Raw genomic sequence first — 20,310 nt, forward strand, 5'->3', positions numbered from 1 at the left:
ATTTTGAAGATTAATCCTGTGTCAGTTGCTTCGTTTGCAAATATTTTCTCCCATTCTGAGGGATGTCTTTTGTCTTGTTTATGGTTTCCTTTGCTGTGCAAAAGCTTTTAAGTTTAATTAAGTCCCATTTGTTTATTTTTGTTTTTATTTCCATTACTCAAGGAGGTGGGTCAAAAAAGATTTTCCTGTGGTTTATGTCAAAGAGTGTTTTTCCTATGTTTTCCTCTAAGAGTTTTATAGTGTTCAGAACTTGAGTCTTTAATCCATCTGGAGTTTATTTTTGTGTATGGTGTTAGGTAGTATTCTAATTTCATTCTTTTACATGTAGCTGTCCAGTTTTCCCAGCACCACTTATTGAAGAGGCTTGTCTTTTCTCCATTGTATGTTATTGCCTCCTTTGTTGTAAATTAGGTGCCCATATGTGCGTGGGTTTAACTCTGGGCATTCTATTCTGTACCATTGATCTATATTTCTGTTTTTGTGCCAGTACCATACTGTCTTGATTACTGTAACTTTGTGGTACAGTTTGAAGTCGGGGAGCCTGATTCCTCCAAATCCGTTTTTCTTTCTCAAGATTACTTTGGCTATTCGGGGTCTTGTGTGTTTCCATACAAATTGTAAAATGTTTTGTTCTAATTCTATGAAGAATGCCATTGGTAGTTTGATAGGGATTGCACTGAATCTGTAGATAGCTTTGGGTACTATAGTCATTTTCACAATATTGATTCTTCCAATCCAAGAACATGGTATATCTCTCCATCTGTTTATGTCATCTTTGATTTCTTTCATCAATGTTTTATAGTTTTCTGAGTACAAGTCTATTGCCTCCTTAGACAGGATTATTCCTAGGTATTTTATTCTTTTTGTTGCAATGGTAAATGGGAGTGTTTCCTTAATTTCTCTTTCTGATTTTTCATTGTTGGTGTATAGGAATGCCAGAGATTTCTGTGCATTAATTCTGTATCCTGCAAACTTACCAAATTCACTGATTAGTTCTAGTAGTTTTCTGGTGGCATCTTTAGGATTCTCTATGTATAGTATCATGTCATCAGCAAACAGTGACAGTTTTACTTCCTCTTTTCCTATTTGTATTCCTTTTATTTCTTTTTCTCCTCTGTTTTCTGTGGCTAGGACTTCCAAAACTATGTTTAATAAGAGTGGTGAGAGTGGACATCTTTGTCTTGTTCCAGATCTTAGAGGAAATGCTTTCAGTTTTTCACCACTGAGTATGATGCTTGTGGTGGGTTTGTCGTATCTGGCCTTTATTATGTTGAGGTAGGTTCCCTCTATGCCCATTTTCTGGAGAGTTTTTATCATAAATGGGTGTTGAATTTTGTCAAAAGCTTTTTCTGCATCTACTGAGAGGATCATATGTTTTTTATCCTTAATTTGTTAATACGGTGTATCACATTGATTGATTTGTGTATACTGAAGAATCCCTGCAACACTGGGATAAACCCCACTTGATCATTTTGTATGATCCTTTTAATGTGCTGTTGGATTCTGTTTGCTAGTATTTTGTTCAGGACTTTTGCATCTATGTTCATCAGTGATATTGGTCTATAATCTTCTTCTTTTGTGATATCTTTGGTTTGGGTATCAGGGTGATGGTGGCTTCGTAGAATGGATTTGGGAGTGTTTCTCCCTCTGCAATTTTTTGGAAGAGTTTGAGATTGATTGGTGTTAGCTCTTCTCTAAATGTTTGATAGAATTCACCTGTGAAGCTATCTGGTCCTGGACACTTGTTTGTTGCAAGAGTTTTCATTACAGTTCCAATGTCATTACTTGTGATAGGTCTGTTTATATTTTCTAATTCGTCCTGGTTCAGTCTTGGAAAATTGTACCTTTCCAAGACTTTGTCCAGTTCTTTGTGGTTTTCCATTTTATTGGCATATAGTTGTTTGTAGTAGTCTCTTATAACCCTCTGTATTTCTGCAGTGTCAGTTGTGATTTTTTTTTCATTTCTAATTTTATTGATTTGCATCCTCTCCCTTTTTTTCTTGATGAGTCTGGCTAAGGGTTTGTCAATTTTGTTTATCTTCTCTAAGAACCAGCTTTTATTTTTATTGATCTTTGCTATTGTTTTCTTCATTTCTATTTATTTCTGCTCTGATCTTTATGATTTCTTTCATTCTACTGACCTTGGGTTTTCTTTGTTTTTCTTTCTCTAATTGTTTTAAGTGTAGGGTTTGATTGTTTATTTGAGGTTTTTCTTGTTTCTTGAGGTGAGACTGTATTGCTATAAACTGCCCTCTTAGAACTGCTTTTGCTGTGTCCCATAGGTTTTGGGTCATCGTGTTTTCATTACCATTTGTTTCTAAGTATTTTTTTACTTCTTCTTTGATTTCTTCAGTGATCTCTTAGTTATTTAGCAGTGCACTGTTTAGCTTCCATATATTTGTGTTTTTTCCTGTTTTTTTCCTGTGACTGATTTCTAATCTCATAGCTTTTTTTTTTTTTTTTTGCGGTACTCGGGCCTCTCACTGTTGTGGCCTCTCCCGTTGCGGAGCACTGGCTCTGGATGCGCAGGCTTAGTGGCCATGGCTCACGGGCCCAGCCACTCCGTGGCATGTGGGATCTTCCCGGACCGGGGCACGAACCCGTGTCCCCTGCATCGGCAGGTGGACTCTCAACCACTGTGCCACCAGGGAAGCCCTCAGTGGGGCAAACTTTTGATCAACAGGAAACTGGAGCAATGGATAAATTCTCTCCCCTTCTTTACCTTAAAAGAATGGTCCTGAGATACAGTAAATGCTCCTCGGGGTGGCGCCCCAAGGATTAACCAATGCATCCCACTTAGAGGCACTCAGTTCAGTACATTCTCAAACTGGCTCTCGTTCCTTCACTGCTTCACTCACCCATTCCTCACTCCCCCCTTTCTAGGACTGTACCCCCAGTCAAACCAAAGCACAAATGCCTCTGCTTCCATTTCCATTTCCTGTGTTAAAGAGTTGGTACCAGAAGTCGTCCTAGACAGTATTATTCACCTGATGGCAATAAGGTCCCACTGCCAATAGTAAATCACCAATAAAATTGATAAGGCTGTAAACTGTTCATCATCAGCACTCAGCACATAAGTGAGAAAGGAGTCCCTGATCATAGAGGAAATAGCTTATATGCCAAAAGGACCTGAAGGACCTGGTTAGGATGTATGCAAGAATTGGGGCATGTGTAAGAGTGTATCTTGAGGTAGTGTATCTTGAGGGTGGGAGGAATATAAGGCTAAACAGGGCATTATGGACCTGGAGGGACTCACTTATGACATGGAACTCAATGTTCCGGCAATGTTCTGAAGCTGGTCCTAACAGCTGGTTGAATGGTTCTTTAAAACTTAGACATGATGACAGTCTACTATAAATGAGATAGAGATGCTTGTGGATGGGCATTAACATAAAAAGTTGACTGGCACAGCTCTGATCTGCTATACAGATACCAAATTCAGCAAAGCAGCTGCAGTTGGTCTACTGTCAAGTTAAGTAAATGGTCATCCCCCACAGTTTTCCATGATTTATCTTGTTTTTGTCAGTGGTCAGAAAGGTAAATTAAATGTGGGGGCAGATATGATGGGCCCGTCATAAATCCCATCATAGCGTATGCCTAGTCAGTGTAGTAGAGGAAAAAGGAAGAAGTAAAAGACAGACTGAGGGGGACAGGGGAAGAGTAAAATTGTCTTTATTTGTAAATGACATGATCATTTACATAGAAAAGTCCTAGGAATTCAAAAAAAAAAAAGATACCAGAACTAATCAGTGAGTTTAACAAGGTTGCAGTATACGAGGTCAAACATAAAAAATCAATTTTATTTCTATATACTAGCAACGAACAATTGGAAAATAAAGGTTTTTTAAAAAAAAAAAACACTTACTGTGGTATCCAAAAATGTGAACTTCTTAGGGATAAATTTGTCCAAAGAGTTATAAAACTTGTACACCAGAAACTACAAAATACTGTTTAAAGAAGACCTAAATAAATGAACAGATATATCATGCTTATTGATTAAATGTCTCTATATTGTTGTCAATTCTCCCCAAATTGACATATAGATTCAACAAAATCCCAATGAAAATCCCATCAAGGATTTCTGTAGAAACTGACAAAATGAATCTAAAATTTATGTGGAAAAGCAAAAGACCGAAAATAGTGAAAATAATTTTGAAAAAGAACAAAGTTGGAAGATTAACACTACCTCACTTCAAGACTTATTATAAAGCAACAGTACTCAAATATAGATATACTGATCAGCACAGAAACTGACCCATGCATATATGGCCAATTGATTTTTTAAAAAAGAAGCCAAGGTAATTCAATCAGGAAAGAATAATCTTTCCAGAAAATGAGGCTGATACAATTGCATATCCAAATAAACAAACCTCAACTCTTACATTATACCACAACACAAAAATTAACTCTAAGTGGATCATAGACCTAAATGTAAAAGTTAAAACAACAAAACTTCTAGAAGAAAACAGAAGCAAATCTTAGAGACCCTGGGTTAGACAAAGATTTTTTTAAACAAGCCACAAAAAGCACAAGTTATAAAAGAAAAAATTTATGAGCTGGACGCATCAAAATTAAAAACTCTACATTTCTGTAGACACTATTAAGAAAATGAAAAGACAACCCACAGACTGGAAGAAAACATTTGTTAATTTTATAATTGACAAATGACTTGTATTCACAGTATATAAAGAATTCTTACAAGTCAAGAATAACAAGTCAAACAATGCAGTTTTTAAAAAATGAGCAAAAGACTTAAAGAGATATATTACAAAAGAAGATATTGACAGCAAATAAGCCATTAAAAGATATTCAACATCATTAGTTATTAAGAAAATGTAAATTAAACCGCAGTGAGATACGCTCAATAGAAAGGCAAAAATTAGAAGACTGACCATACACCAACTGTGAATGAATGAACTCTCATACAATGCTGGCAGGAATGTAAGATGGAGAAACTCTAGAAAATAAATTAGTCGTTTCTCAAAATGTTAAACGTACATCTACCATATGACCTAGCCAATCCACTCCTAGGTATTTACGGAAGAGAAGTGAAAGCATATATCCATACAAAGATCTGTACGTGAATGTTCACAGCAGCTTTATTTGTAACAGCCAAAAACTGGAAACAGGCGTGTGGCTAAGCAAATTTTGGTATATCCAAACTTCAGCAATATAGAGAAATGGACTCTTGATACACACAGAATTGTGGATAAACGTCAACATTATCATGCAGGATGAAAGAAGCCAGACACAAAAGAATACACACTACATGATTCCATTTATACAAAATTCTAGAAAACTGCCTTGGCTTCTTTGTCAAAAGTGACAAAAAGCAGATGAGTGGTTGCCTGAAGAAGCGGGTGGAAAAGGGATAGATTACAAACAGACATGAGGAAACGTTTAGGGGAGAATAGAAATGTCTGTCATCTTGACTGAAGTGATGGTTTCACAGGCGTTTGCACATGTAATAACTAATCCAACTGTAAACTTTAAAAATACGCAGTTTATTGTACATCAATTATACCTCAATAAAGCTAATTGTTTTACGTTTATCCCAATTCTGTAAAGTTATATTCCTGGTTATTCCATGTTGGCTCCCCTATTATAGCCTCTTTGAGGACAGGATAATGTATCAATAAATGTTCTTTAACTAACATTAACTCCTGGGTTGGTCTCTTCAATACTGAAAGACTTTCCCCTTCATAAATCAAGCAAACGACACCGAGAATAAGCCCACTCAGATTCGCTAGGTGTGAGGAACAGATTCAAGATGGCCCCATGATATCCACACCTCCTGGTATTCAATGCCCTTATGTTATCCCCTCCCCTCGACTGTGGGTGTTACTTGTCACTTGCCTCTAGCCAACAGAATATGACAAAGGTGAGAGGATGTATGTGATTACATGTATGTGGTTACACTCATGAGACTGTAGCACTGGTCTTGGCATCTCCCCCTCCCTTGCTGGCTTTAAGGAAGCAAGCAGCCATGTGGGGGAAGCACAGGACAGGGAACTGTGGGTGGCCTCTAGGAGCTGAGGGCAACCTACAGCCTACAGCCAGCAGGAAACTGAAGCCCTCAGTCCTACAACCTCAAGAAACTGAATCTGCCAACAAGCATGTGAGTTAGAAAGCAGACCTGTCCCCAGTTAAGCCTCTATATGAGAACCCAGCCCTGACTGACACTTTGATTGCAGCCTTCCAGAGAACCCAGGTAAGCCATGACCAGAATCCTAACCCACAGAGACTGTGAAATAACAAAAGTTTGTTGTTTTAAGCCGCTAAGTTTGTGGCACTACTGTTTAAACAGCAGTAGATAACTAATCTACTAGGTTTGTACGTTTATGAGAGGAGGAAGCAGAATAGAGGAAAGGGAAATGCATTGAATATTCTAATAGTGTTTTGTACATCTAAATACCATGATTTAAACTACTATCAATCGTAAGATAAAAAATAATCGAGTTGAGGAGATCAAATTATTTCTTTCAGCTTTTATTTGTCTGAAAGAGAAAAAGTGAAGAAACATTTACATAGCTTACTTTAAGGCATACCATATATATAAGCTGTAACAAATCTTATAAACACAAATGAAAACAGCTGGCCTAATACCCTTTAATTTACTTTCATGGTATGTTTTGTTCTGCTTTTCAATAATGAGCACATTTGCGTTTGAGAATTGTACCAAGTTCTCTGAAATGCAAGCAAAGCTTTCCAGTCACCTCCACTGACCACCTCTCTGGGAGGAATGAGAGCATGCTGGACGACAGCTTACTCTGTTTCTCCTCAAAGACTCCAGAGAGAAGGGCATTCAACTACACCACCTTCCGGCACTCTGAAATACCACAACCAGACAGCTGGTTCCGTGGGAAATGCATGAATGTATGTATCCTCCTATATCTTTGAAAAAGCTATTCCCCAATGTCACTATACCCTCTTTTCCAGTCCCCAGTAATCACCCCAATAGGGTTTCTGTGAGATGCGGGAGCAGTTAGGGTTTGTGTGCTTCTTTCAGTTTTCTGTGAATATAATCTCCAACATGGAAAAGGATCGTGAAAATGAGCCCAGGCAAACCTTCATCCTCAGAAGTTCTGTTTTCTGCCTTGATATATTTTCAGAGTCAATCATTGGTATAGCATGGGCAATTAATGTGGTCTCTACTTTCTCATGTGTTTTTTGCAGCGGTGTGTGTGTGTGTGTGTGTCTTTTGGTTTTTGCTGTAAGGTGGCCCTATAAATTAGGTCATAAAGGAAGTCACTGGAAATCAGGATGCATTCCCTGAGAAGAATGATGTAATATTTAGTGTTCCTGTTGCTGACCAAGACGTTCAGCTTAAAATAAAGATTTTATGAATAAAACTTTGTTATAAGAAACCAGATAAAATAATTTAAATTCTCATCATTATTAAAATTAGGAAAATAATGTTTCACATATTTTAAATTTGTCTAAGCATATACATATTTAGCACATGAAAGCCTCATACAGTATGTGTTCAATACATTAAAATAATTCCACACACTATTTAGGTTTATATTTGGCCTGAAATTTCTATGCTAGCTAAAATAAACATTTAAATATTTAACAAAATTGCCTGCCTTCAGAGAATTTAGATAAAACGTTATGTGTATATGGGAGTCAAGGAAATGATGCGTGACAGCCAAGTAGGGCCATCTCACTTTTTTTTAGATTTCAAAGATAGTTGAAAGTAATCTTTTTCTTTCAACAAGTTTCATTTTAATGAATTCGCTTCTCTATAAAGTGGAACCATTCCTGTCATAAATAATAAAGTAAGCAAATAAACATTAAGAGCATCTAGAGGGCTTCCCTGGTGGTGCAGTGGTTAAGAAACCGCCTGCCAATGCAGGGGACACAGATTCGAGCCCTGGTCCAGGAAGATCCCACATGCCGCGGAGCAACTAAGCCCATGCGCCACAACTACCAAGCCTGCGCTCTAGAGCTCGCGAGCCACAACTACTGAGCCCACGTGCCACAACTACTGAGCCCACGTGTCTAGAGCCCGTGCTCTGCAACAAGAGAAGCCGCCACAATGAGAAGCCCACACGCCGCCACAATGAGAAGCCCACGCACCGCCACGAAGAGTAGCTCCTGCTCCCTGCAACTAGAGGAAGCCCACGTGCAGCAACGAAGACCCAATGCAGCCAAAAAATAAAAATTAATTAATTAATTAAAAAAAAAGAGCATCTAGAATTTGAAGATGTTACTAAGAACTTTAATTTTAATAATTTAAGAAAAAGAAGTCTTTTAAGGGTTATCCCCAACATTATTTGAATATTCTCTTTATATTAATAAGCATGTGTGTGTACCACACACAGAAAGAGCAACAATCAGGGAGTGACAGGAAGTGAGAGAGAGAGAGAGACAGAAAGAGACAGAGAGAGAGAGGTTAATTGAGTGTATATATGAAATGAAAATAAGTTTCAAAATGGCAGTCCATGGGGCATGAGCATAAGGGGTCTGGCATAAACCACAGCCTTGATGGAGAGGTTAAAGGACTGACCATGTGGATGAGATTCAGAACTTTCCATATTTTAAATTTTTTGGCCTTCTCCTTCCCCTGCAGCTTCCTTGTATTACTGCCCAGCACCTGGAGAATTTAAGGTGAATTTAAAGGAGAATTTAAGGCCTTCAGGAAGAGGGACAGGACTGGTAAACTTCATGACAGTCCTCGAAGAATAGAAATGAAATAGTCATCCTTGCCTCAGAGCCTGGCCTCTCTGATAGAAGTGAGGACCAGTGATGGGGCAGCTGCAACAGAATAACGCAGAGCAGCAGAGAACATCAAGACGGCCATCCCAGCACCTCTCTGCCAAACCTGGATTTGCTTACCTTTTCCTGGAGCCTAATGTTATCCCACACCTTGGTGCACACCATACACTCAAATGCGTCGATGTAGTTGTCCTGCTTGATGTCCTGCACCCCCCATTTCCGTTCCCTGAGAGCAGTGAGAAGTCGCTGATTCGAGATCTCACCCTTCAGCTTCCATTCTATGTAGGCCTGGTACAGTCTGTCGTCGTGATCCAGCTGTCTGATGTAACTTGCCAGTTCTCTAGGGTGAGAAAATTCTGATACCAGGATAGCACTTCTATTACTTGGAAGCCAGTCTGCGATGCTGGGTGATCCGTAATACACAGGGACGACCCCCAGTTTCAGAGGTCTCCAGAACTTCTCAGTGACGTAGTCATCGCAAACCGCGTTCTCGAAAGCAAGGATAAACTTATACTGGGCAAGGATCCTATAAAAGTCACCAGCGTCCATAGAGGCTGGACCGTTCAGCTGCTGAGGCAGAGCTTTGTTTCGCAAACACTCGCCGTAAGAATCGACCTCGATGTACGTCATCAGCTCTCGAACGTAGCTGTCTCTGTCTGAGGGTGGGTCACAGTCGGACTGTACGTACACCAGAGGAGCGAGGCTTTTCCGGAGGTGGTTTTTGGACTGCAAGGGGACCAGGTATCGGAGTGACTTCAGGACTTCTGTGCCCTCCAGGTACTGGGTAGTTAGTGGCAGGTGGGAATGCCGGCTGAAGGTGGCCGTGTAGTTGAACAAGGTGATGACTGGCTGGTGAAAGAGCTTATAATTGTTTTTCGGAGACTCTTCATGAAAAAGGGCCCAGTCGTGATGGGCTTTCCGAGGCAGAGGTAAGCTATCTATGTTAAAGTCAGTACCTAGGAGAAGAAAAGACAATGTAGTGTGTCCAAAGAACTCTGGGGTTTAAGTTTGAGTCCACCTGGTAAGATTAGTATACAGAGGAGTTTGAGGCTATAAATAAGTAGCAAATTACGGTGTCTGCAAAATGCCTGGCAGTCAGTCATGAAGCTTTCACCCTAGAAACTGCTCAGGGAGAGAATCATCAAGGAAAGGGACCCCCTCTCTCATTTTATGAAAAGGGAAATGGGAGAAGTGTCTATCCTGATTCTAAAGAATTTATTCCACTGCCTCCTGGTTTTTCTTCCAGAGGCATTGCCTAAGAGAGGGAAGGAGAAATGAAGAGATAGATAGTTCTTTAAAAAGAAAAAGCGGGCTTCCCTGGTGGCACAGTGGTTGAGAGTCCGCCTGCCGATACAAGGGACATGGGTTCGTGCCCCGGTCCGGGAAGACCCCACATGCAGCGGAGCGGCTAGGCCCGTGAGCCATGCCGCTGAGCCTGCACGTCCGGAGCCTGTGCTCCGCAACGGGAGAGGCCACAACAGTGAGAGGCCGGCGTACCGCAAAAAAAAAAAAAAAAAAAAAAAGAGAGAAAGGAAGCTAAAAAGGGAAAAGCAACCAGCTTGGCAGATTGATTAACTGAAAAAAAGTGAAATCATGCAAAAGCAGCCAGAACAAATATACAGGAAAATAATATTTTTTTTTAAATCCAAAATGATCAATTTCAACAAAGCGCAGCGAATCAACCTTAGTAAAAATGGTAGACAAGAGGCTTTTAAAGACTTAAGAGCTGATAACAGCACTATGTTACAGACTGCTACAGGATGAACATGAATTAACAAGCACATCAAGGAATAAAGAAGGCATAACAGGATTACAGTTATGAGTGATTCCAGCTTCCACAAGATTAATTGGGGAAATCTTTGAAACATGATAATGTGCAGACAGAAATGATGGATATGGTAAGCCATTGTTTCCTGGCTGTGTGCGTGGAGACCCAATCAGGAAAAAGTTATGTCTATAACTAAGAAGAATTAAGACAATTATCACAATACGTAATACAGAATTTCTAAGGTGTTCCAGACACTGATGATTTTTTGGCCCTGTGATTTGATTTTTTAAATATAAGAAAATGGCACACATACAAAAATCCATCTTCTAGCATCCACTGGGGAAAAACACACCAAATAAATTCTTCCAGCATAATAAAACATATTCTCTGGTAGAATTCATAAAGATTAATTATTTAATGCCAGTGCACACGCTCTCAAATAAATATATACTCTTTAATGCCAACAGTACATCAGTGAGGAATCAGTTAATCAAGAAAGGTTTGGAGAACAGTATGAAGGTTCCTTAAAAAACAAAAAATAGAACTACCATATGACCCAGCAATCCAACTACTGGGCATATACCCTGAGAAAACCATAATTCAAAAAGAGTCATGTACCACAATGTTCACTGCAGCACTATTTACAACAGCCAGGACATGGAAGCAACCTAAGTGTCCATCATCGGATGAATGGATAAAGAAGATGTGGCACATATATACAATGGAGTATTACTCAGCAAAGAAACGAAATTGAGATATTTGTAGTGAGGTGGATGGACCTAGAGTCTGTCATACAGAGTGAAGTAAGTCAGAAAGAGAAAAATAAATACCGTATGCTAACACATACATATGGAATCTAAGAATAATAATAAAAAAAAAGGTCATGAAGAACCTAGAGGTAAGACGGGAATAAAGACACAGACCTACTAGAGAATGGACTTGAGGATATTGGGAGGGGGAAGGGTAAGCTGGGACGAAGTGAGAGAGTGGCATGGACATATATACACTACCAAACGTAAAACCGATAGCTAGTGAGAAGCAGCCACATAGCACAGGGAGATCAGCTCGGTGCTTTGTGACCACCTAGAGGGGTGGGATAGGGAGGGTGGGAGGGAGGGAGACGGAAGAGGGAGGAGATATGGGAACATATGTATATGTGTAACTGATTCACTTTGTTATAAAGCAGAAACTAACACACCATTGTAAAGCAATCATACTCCAATAAAGATGTTAAAAAGAAACCAAATAAAATTATGCTGGAAGACATATACTGAGCCCATAGAAACTGCTGAAGAAAGTACATACTACTGTCTTGATAACAGGCTTTCATTTCTCAGTGATCAGGAATGAAAGACTAACATCTAAAAATGGTCACATATTTGTTTACTTGGCATTTGCTACATTGGACCTTTAGCATCAAAAAAGAATTTCATCCACACACCTGAAATGTAACGGCATGCAGAGCTGGATGGTCAGTAATGGTTAATAGCCAAACATGAAGACATGAAAGAGAACTTGAGAGGAAAAGCAATTTATCACATTGAACTAGCTGCTGCTCATAAAGGTTCTAGGCTGGTCAAGTGGCCAACAATGGGAACTGAACCCATAAATTTGAGTTAGAACATAAAGCTTCCACCAAAGGCAGAGCAGAGAATCAAGGCCATCTGCCTGGGACAGGAAGAACCAGAGTCCAACCCATAGGAGTCAGAGGCAGGGATCCAGATGTAAGATTAGAGACTGCAGGGAATACAGTTAAAACTAATGTGGGTCTAGAATTAACAGGGGGATCTGGCCTGTGCCACAGGCCACACGAGTGGCTGTCTGCCGCTGTTATCTGGCACATGGGTGATTCTTAAGCTGCCTTACCCTGTGGTTGCCACAGCAAAGATCCAAAATGCAGAGCAGAAAGACACAAAGCCTACCTCCAGTGCTTCAGAGAATGGAGAGGGCCTGCCTTTCATCAGTGTTTGGCTACATCAGTGAAGTATTATAAGAGGAACTAAAAATGGCTGTCGAGACCTTTTCAGGGCCAATATCTAGGTCTGTGTGTTGGTAATAGGAATGAGACTTGAAACTGGTACCAGTTATAATGAGCTTTTCATTCATTATAACTAGAGGCGAGGCTTCCAGGCTCATTCAGCCAAGTTGCCACTGGAACTTTGATGTTGGGAAGAAGGATAGAAGAGCATAAGGTCCCTCAAATGTGCAATCTGTAGTAGAAAAAAAAGCCTGCAGAATCTAAGCAAGAAACATTTATTTATATTCGTGCCCTAAAAACAAACACAGTTTTTTAAAAATGAGAGCTTGAGGTTCTCATACATCTGAATTCTGTTTCGTTTGTAGGAGTGGGACTATCTTTAATAGTGGGGGAATGCCTCTTTAATAGAGAGGAAAGTTTAAGGGACCTAACTTTCCAGAAACATTTCCCATTATTTGCTACTTTAAAAAGTATTTCCTAGTTACTTCCCTAAGATACACACATACACACACACACACACACACACACACACACACACACACACACACACACACACGATCACATTAAAACAGGTTTTTCTTCCAAACTAAAATTCCCTGAGGAAGATTAAAAAACGTATGTCATTTTGCCCAGCAAGCTCCTCTCCTAAACTTAGAGCTTCAGATGGTAAACACTTCAGAATTCTAAAATTAGAGCCATAACAGACCTAAAATACTTCTTTGAGGATATCACGTCCTAGAATGTGAGTGGTGATATTGAGCAGTTTCTGAAAGGTATCAGATGTGGCTCAGGAACCAGCTGAGTTATCTGGCTCTGACTCCAGGGCAATGCCCACTATAACAAGAGTTGGAACTGGGGTCTTTAAAGAAATGAAAATCAGTTAAACTATGATAAATCCATAAAAATGTGACTAACTTGCGTATGATTGGTTCAGTAGTTTTATACAGCCATCTTCACTGGCTGTTACATTTAACAACTTCAGATTTAAACTTTCGTTTCTCTGGGTTATTTTGTGTTTACTGAATACTGACAATTTCATTCGTTCCTTTAACAGCTGACAGAGAGATCTTAAGCACTAAAGTAAAGGGAATTGCACTTGGAATTTCCCTTTACTAAAGTAAAGGGAAAAGCACTGTAAAAGGAATTGCAACTTGGAGCACAAATGGAATAAAATTAATGCTGGCGAACGATGTCAGATTGCTGACGATGGGGACTGAATCTGAAATGGCAGAGAAGCAGAGGAGTGACCATCCTTTATGATATGTTTATATGCTCCCTTTCTTCTGCAGGGGCATATACTCTTCTTTTATGGTTCCCACACAAACTGGTAGAAGCAGAAGGCAATACATATTATTAACCCCACTCTATGAAGAAAACTGAGTTTGAGTCACGTACCTGGAGTTAAAGATCCCTTGTGGGGGCCAGAGTTTTCAGACTGGCTAATGGTAAAGGACCAGAGAGATCACTGGCCCCACTACAATGCTGATTCTGTTGAATAACTTACTCTTGGCACTCCCAAGACACTCACGGAAATATTACCCAGCTTAAACCCAGCCCACTTGGGAAGAGGTACACCTTCACTCAGAAAAAACAAATACTCCCACACAATGTCCTCCAGAGGTCACCTGTTTCTAAAAAGAACCTCTACTGTAAAATGGTGTTTTCCCATAAAACGTGCTCCCACAAAAATACCCCGGTAGAGGAATCTAAAACTTTGGAGGAGAAACAATCTAGGCCAAGGGGCTGCCTCATGATATCATCATTTGCATAATTCATTGCTACTTTTAAAGCCATTTCACACGACTTTTCTTAACCAACCCACACAGCCCCACCAGGTCATCTATTTTCTCTAAGGTTCTGAGGGTTAACTAAAAATGCCACACAGGCACCTCTGCAGACAGCCTGGCTCTAGCCAATTCAGAGGGGCTCTGGCAGGAGTCCTAACTTCTAGACCCATATTCTTCCCTCTTCTCCCATCTTCTCTGTTCATGAGTCCTTTTACTTGCCGCTTAATCAATTCTACGTCACGTAGTCCTCTCTCAAGTATACGTGTTCAACTAGGCATCTGTCCATTACCCCTGGGCGTGGAAATTTCTCAAGCCCCCTTACTGAACCCATGCTGAGGGCCAGTCAATAACTTTGTAGTCCCCTTCCTAACAGCGCAGGGCCAGAGGCAGCAGTACAAAGAGAGTCCCGCCCACCATAGGCCTGAACATTTGAAGGCTATAAATCAATCTAACACGCTGCTAAATGTTTTACCCTTCTACCTTTACATACATACAGATTCATGACACTTTTAAATGTGCAAAGCAATGGTTCACACCAAATGTGGATAACATCTATTCAAAATTAACATCATTCTCTGCCACAAACCATGATTCTCTTTGGAGCCTGGCATGGGGTGAGAAGAGGAGGGAGAGGATTCTTCCGCACTTGTTGGCTCACCCGCACCTAATCCCTCAAACCTTCCCCTCCATTCGCTCAAGACACCACAGGGGAAACACCCACTTGCTCTCCCTCCTCAGAGTCTTGCCGTCTGTCCCCACTGTCCAGCTGCCTCCTGAAGCTCTTCGGTGTGTTGTCTCTAAGGTTTCTCCACCACTGAAACCAGACAACCAGTCCCCACCAGACAACCTCCGCCCCACCTTTCATGGCCCTCAAAGGAATCTGCAGCTGAAGGGCAGGTTCCATTCAGAACTCTCAGACCCCTCCAAGTTCCACACTAGAATGCAGGTGTGCCTGTCCCCCATTCCTTCCACCCCTGGCTCTCTCCCACACCTTTCGGACCCTGCGCACAGGGACGCAGACACCTCGTTCTGCGAGTCCAAGTTCTGTCCTGCGTCCTCTGCTCACTACGCCGCAAGCTCGGCTGGCCACCTCCCTGGCCTGCAGAGCCCAGTTTCAGCAGGGAATCCGGCTATGTTGGTCTAGGGAGAATGCCCCACCTTGACGTCTGACCAAGTTCCTCACCCCCGACACTCGACGGCTCAGTCCCCCAGCTGCCTTTAGCAAGAATCCTGTGGCCTTCCCTGGTGGTGCAGTGGTTAAGAATCCGCCTGCCAATGCAGGGGACGCGGGTTCAAGCCCAGGTCCGGGAAGATCCCACATGCTGCAGAGAAGCTGAGCTCGTGCACCACAACTATTGAGCCTGCGCTCTAGAGCCCGTGAGCCACAACTACTGAGCCCACGTGCCACAACTACTGAAGCCCACGCACCTAGAGCCCGTGCTCCACAACAAGACAAGCCACTGCAATGAGAAGCCCGTGCACCACAACGAAGAGTAACCCCCACTCACCGGAACTAGAGAAAGCCCACACACAGCAACGAAGATTCAACGCGGCCAAAAACAAATAAATAAAATTAATTTATTTTTAAAAAAAGAAAAGAAAAAAGACTGCTAGCAATACAGCACTGCTTAAAAGAGTGCTCCACTATCATCTCTGAGATTTTTCTCCCAAACCAGACACCCATTCCCAAGTCTTGATGCCGATGCTTTCTTGGCGTGACCAGAAGATGTCAAAGAAAGGTTTCCGACACCAACTTGACTCATATTTTCCTCAAATGGCCCTTCACTGGTTTGTGGATGGAAACATCCAAGGGCTGCAGCGGTCCCATCGTGCCAGGCGGAAGGACAGCCCAGTTCGTGCCCACACAAGGCAATCGCAACTACATTACTGCCGATGCTCAGGGGAAGGCTAGAAATGCAAAATACATGCTGACTTCAGAGATATTAAATTTGAAAAAGAACAATGCTTTTTAGAATTAGGGAAATTTTGTTTACCTAAATGAATACAGGCTATCCACACTGTTGTGAACCTGGCATTGTCCATGAAACTACCATGGAGATATGTCCATGTCAGGGCAGAGATGGCTGCCCTAGTCTTTTTAACAGTCGTGTAGTATTATTCCATTGAGAATACACAGTCATTTCAATATTTATTCTCCCAATTTTTCCACTTTGTGGGACAAAAATCTAAACTCTGAACTAGCAACTAGAACTTCAGAGCAGGCCATCCATGCATCTGCCTTAGACGCTTGGCTGGTGGGACATTTTACAGAAGTCAATCCCGTATACAGCAAACTATCTCCAAGCTAATGACATCCTCTGAAACCAAGGATCAAGAGAACAACTGAGGCACTTCCCAGGGGGCACAGTGGTTAAGACTCCACACTCCCAATGCAGACGGTCCGGGTTCAATCCCTGGTCAGGGAACTAGATCCCACACATGTCGCAACTAAAAAGCCCACCAACCACAACTAAGGAGCACATGTGCCGCAACTAAGGAGCCGGCAAGCCACAACTAAGGAGCACGCCTGCTGCAACGAATACCTGATGCGACCAAATAAATAAATAAATAACAACTGACTGCTTTTTCCAAAGCAAGTCTACCCACCAGGTAGATAGAGAACTGCCAAATCATTCCATCCCACTTAGCCTTTGAGCCACTTTTTGACCCTAGTTGGAAGCTATGACCTGGAAAAATAAACTTTCCTTAGAGTCTCTCTCTACCCAAGAGAGAACAGTGCAGAATAAAGCACTGTCCTCCAGGGGATTCCCTGGCAGTCCAGTGGTTAGGACTTGGTGCTTTCACTGCCAGGGTCCAGGTTCGATCTCTGGTTGGGGAACTAAGATCCTGCAAGCCATGCGATGAGGAAGGAAGGAAGGAAGGAGGGAGGGAGGGAGGAAGGAAGAAAGAAAGGGAGAAAGGGAGAAAGAAGGGAAGGAAGGAAGGAAGGAAGGAAGAAAAAGAAAGAAAGAAAGAAAGAACTGTCCTCCAAAGTTAATCATGTCTAGGATACTCTCAGCTTGATTTTCTAATATACACAGAAAATCTAATCTTGACCAAGGATTTTAGGTCCACATTAAGGATCCTTAGTAACATAATGAATAAATTATATTTTATAGGCCCAAGTTTAATACCCTAAACAAATAAAATGCACCCCTCCTACGGCAGTCCAAAAGAGACAGTAAACGCATAAAGCAAAGAACATAAATACTTTCCTATAATTGTTATTTTATTTAAATTTTTTCATCCAATTCCTCATATAATAAATGCTCGATACAAGAAATTTTATTGCACTAAAAAAACATAAAAGAACCACCAGAGGGTAGAGGGCAATGGGAGGAGAAGAAAGATCATCCATATTCCCAAAGGAAAGCAATGTTTCACATCGGGGTGTATGAGTGTCTGAGTGTGCATGAGTGTGCCAGTGTGTCAGTATGTGAGCGTATGTAGGTAAGATTCAAATAAGAACATATTTACTACAACTCTTCAGTAGAGTCACAGCTAATATGGCTTGAAAAAAATTCACAGCGATAATAGTTCATGCTATAATTGTTCATACTCAAAGAAAGATAAAAGTTGTCCCAAAACACACTCTATCCTATAGAGACCGTGGGCCCCAAAATCAGAAATGAAAATCCCCTCATACACTCTCATCCTGACGCGGGAAGCCTAACAGGTGAGATGTCTTGCTTCGTGGCTCAGTATATCCCCACCTGCCCTCCAAAGCTGCAGTGCCAACAAGTGAGCAGGTGTTTGGGAGCAAAAGTACAAGACATGGAGTGAGAAAATGAGGCTGCTCGGAGAGGGAGGTCATCACACAAAGTCTGGGGGTTGATGGACGTGCTCAGGTAGCTGAGGTCACAGAGGTTTCAGCAGCCACAGCCGTTAGATGACCATGTGCAGAAATGGCAGAGGAGCAGGATGCTTCTGTGACATGGTGAACTGCTGAACAAACAGGGTATCCTACCCCAGATTTCTGGCTGATTTAAGAAATAAATGCCTTGATTGCTAAGCCACTTTTTTAAAAAATAAATTTATTTATTTATTTTTGGCTGCGTTGGGTGTTCCTTGCAGTGCATGGGCTTCTCATTGCGGTGGCTTCTCTTGTTGCGGAGCACAGGCTCTACGTGCCGGCTCAGTAGTTGTGGCTCACGGGCTCTAGAGCGCAGGCTCAGTAGTTGTGGCGCACAGGCTTAGGTGCTCCGTGACATGTGGGATCTTGTGTGCCAAAACTACTGAGCCTGTGCTCTAGAGCCCACGAGCCATAACTACTGAAGCCCACATGCCTACAGCCTGTGTTCTGCAACAAGAGAAGCCACTGCAATGAGAAGCCCATGCACTGCAACGAACAGTAGCCCCAGCTCGCTGCAACTAGAGAAAGCCTGTGCGCAGCAATGAAGACCCAACACAGCCAAAAATAAAAACAAGTAAAATAAATAAATTTATTTAAAAAAACATAAAAGGATATATTAAGTTAGGGAGAAAGAGGTGAAATGAATTGATGAGAAAATCACTACATCATGTTAGGACCTTTCTCCTGCCTCATTTACTCTGACAAATATAGCAATTTTATTTTAATTACTTATGGTAGTACTCAATGGTAGACTAGTGATACTACCACCCCATAAAAAAATAATGAAGTCTTAGTCACACTTTGACATCCAGTTATTAATTCTTTGCAAAAAAAAATTTGACAGAGTCAATGATTTGAGAAAGAATTAGTGAGTTATAAAAATTAAAAAATGAGATAGTAAGGAAAAGCTAAAGAACTAGACTCTTAACTGATCTTTGGTATGGAAGATCTTCTAGGCAGAGGTCATTTCTGGACTATTCTATGCTGACCACAGTTTCATTAGTGTTTATTCTATGGAAACATCTTAGCAGTCAGTCATGGAAAATCATTAAAATTCATTCTAATCCTGAGCTCATGCAAAGTCCATGAAATTATAACTGGCAAGTTAAATCAATAAGCCAAGTGTCTTGTCCTTTCTGAGCTTTATAGGAATCAAATGTATAAGTAAGCAATAAATAAGATTTTATTAAAAGCAGAGCAAATTCCCAATTTGCTGTTTGAGCTTGTAAAATTTAATTATCCATTTTCATTTTTTTTTAACATCTTTATTGGAGTATAATTGCTTCACAATGGTGTGTTAGTTTCTGCTGTATAACAAAGTGAATCAGCTATACATGTACATACCATTTTCATTTTGTTTCAAATTTTTCACATGTTAAAAGAATTCAAACTTTGAGGGGAAATTGGTACAGCCTTGTCGAGACCCACCTGGCGCTATGTCCCAAAGTTTAACTTAATTTACCCATTAACACAGCAACTCTATTCTCAAATATTTAGAGAAATAAGGGTATATATGGGCAAAGACATAGAAGTATGTTCATGGTAATGTAACAGAAAAACAGCAACCTAAATAACCATTGACAGGGGAATGCTTAACTAAACTTAGGTGCCTCGATACCAGTAAATCAACATAACTTTAAAAATAATGAAGTGAATTGATATAGTCTAACATGACAAAAATCTTTAAAACATATGTTTAAATGGAAAAAACCAATATATATCTACAGTATGATTCAATTTAAGAAAAAAACAGACAAAACTACAGGCTGGGGGCTTCCCTGGTGGCGCAGTGGTTGAGAGTCTGCCTGCCAATGCAGGGGACACGGGTTCGTGCCCCGGTCCGGGAAGATCCCACATGCTGCGGAGCGGCTGGGCCCGTGAGCCATGGCCGCTGAGCCTGAGCGTCCAGAGCCTGTGCTCCACTACGGGAGAGGCCACAACAGTGAGAGGCCCATTTACCGTATAAAAAAAACCAAAAAACCACAGGCTGAATTCAATTATACATAAAAATTCTGAAGGATCACCAACAATCTAACTGGGATGGGGATTAAGGAAGTAAGGTTGAACTTTCCTTCTTTGCTTGGTAGATTTCTTTGTTGTTTAAATTGCGTTAGTGATATATTTATGCCTTAATTGTGTAAATTTTAAACATCCAAAAATTAGAGGAAAAAATGAGATACCTCTCTGAAGAGAAGCATTAAAA

General features: G+C 40.9%; 1 protein-coding gene across 5 annotated transcripts in view; it reads right to left on the reverse strand.

Moving 5' to 3' along the window:
• Positions 1 to 20,310, reverse strand: part of FUT10 (fucosyltransferase 10) — a 110,533-nt gene that overhangs the window by 27,072 nt on the left and 63,151 nt on the right. For all 5 annotated transcript variants that reach the window (XM_032618644.1, XM_032618645.1, XM_032618641.1 and 2 more), the window contains one exon: positions 8,842 to 9,677. In XM_032618644.1, coding sequence (XP_032474535.1) covers positions 8,842 to 9,677 — 836 coding nt within the window. The remainder of the gene's footprint in view (positions 1 to 8,841; positions 9,678 to 20,310) is intronic.

Source organism: Phocoena sinus, chromosome 21, assembly GCF_008692025.1.
Source record: "Phocoena sinus isolate mPhoSin1 chromosome 21, mPhoSin1.pri, whole genome shotgun sequence".
Classification (NCBI taxonomy): Eukaryota; Metazoa; Chordata; class Mammalia; order Artiodactyla; family Phocoenidae; genus Phocoena; species Phocoena sinus.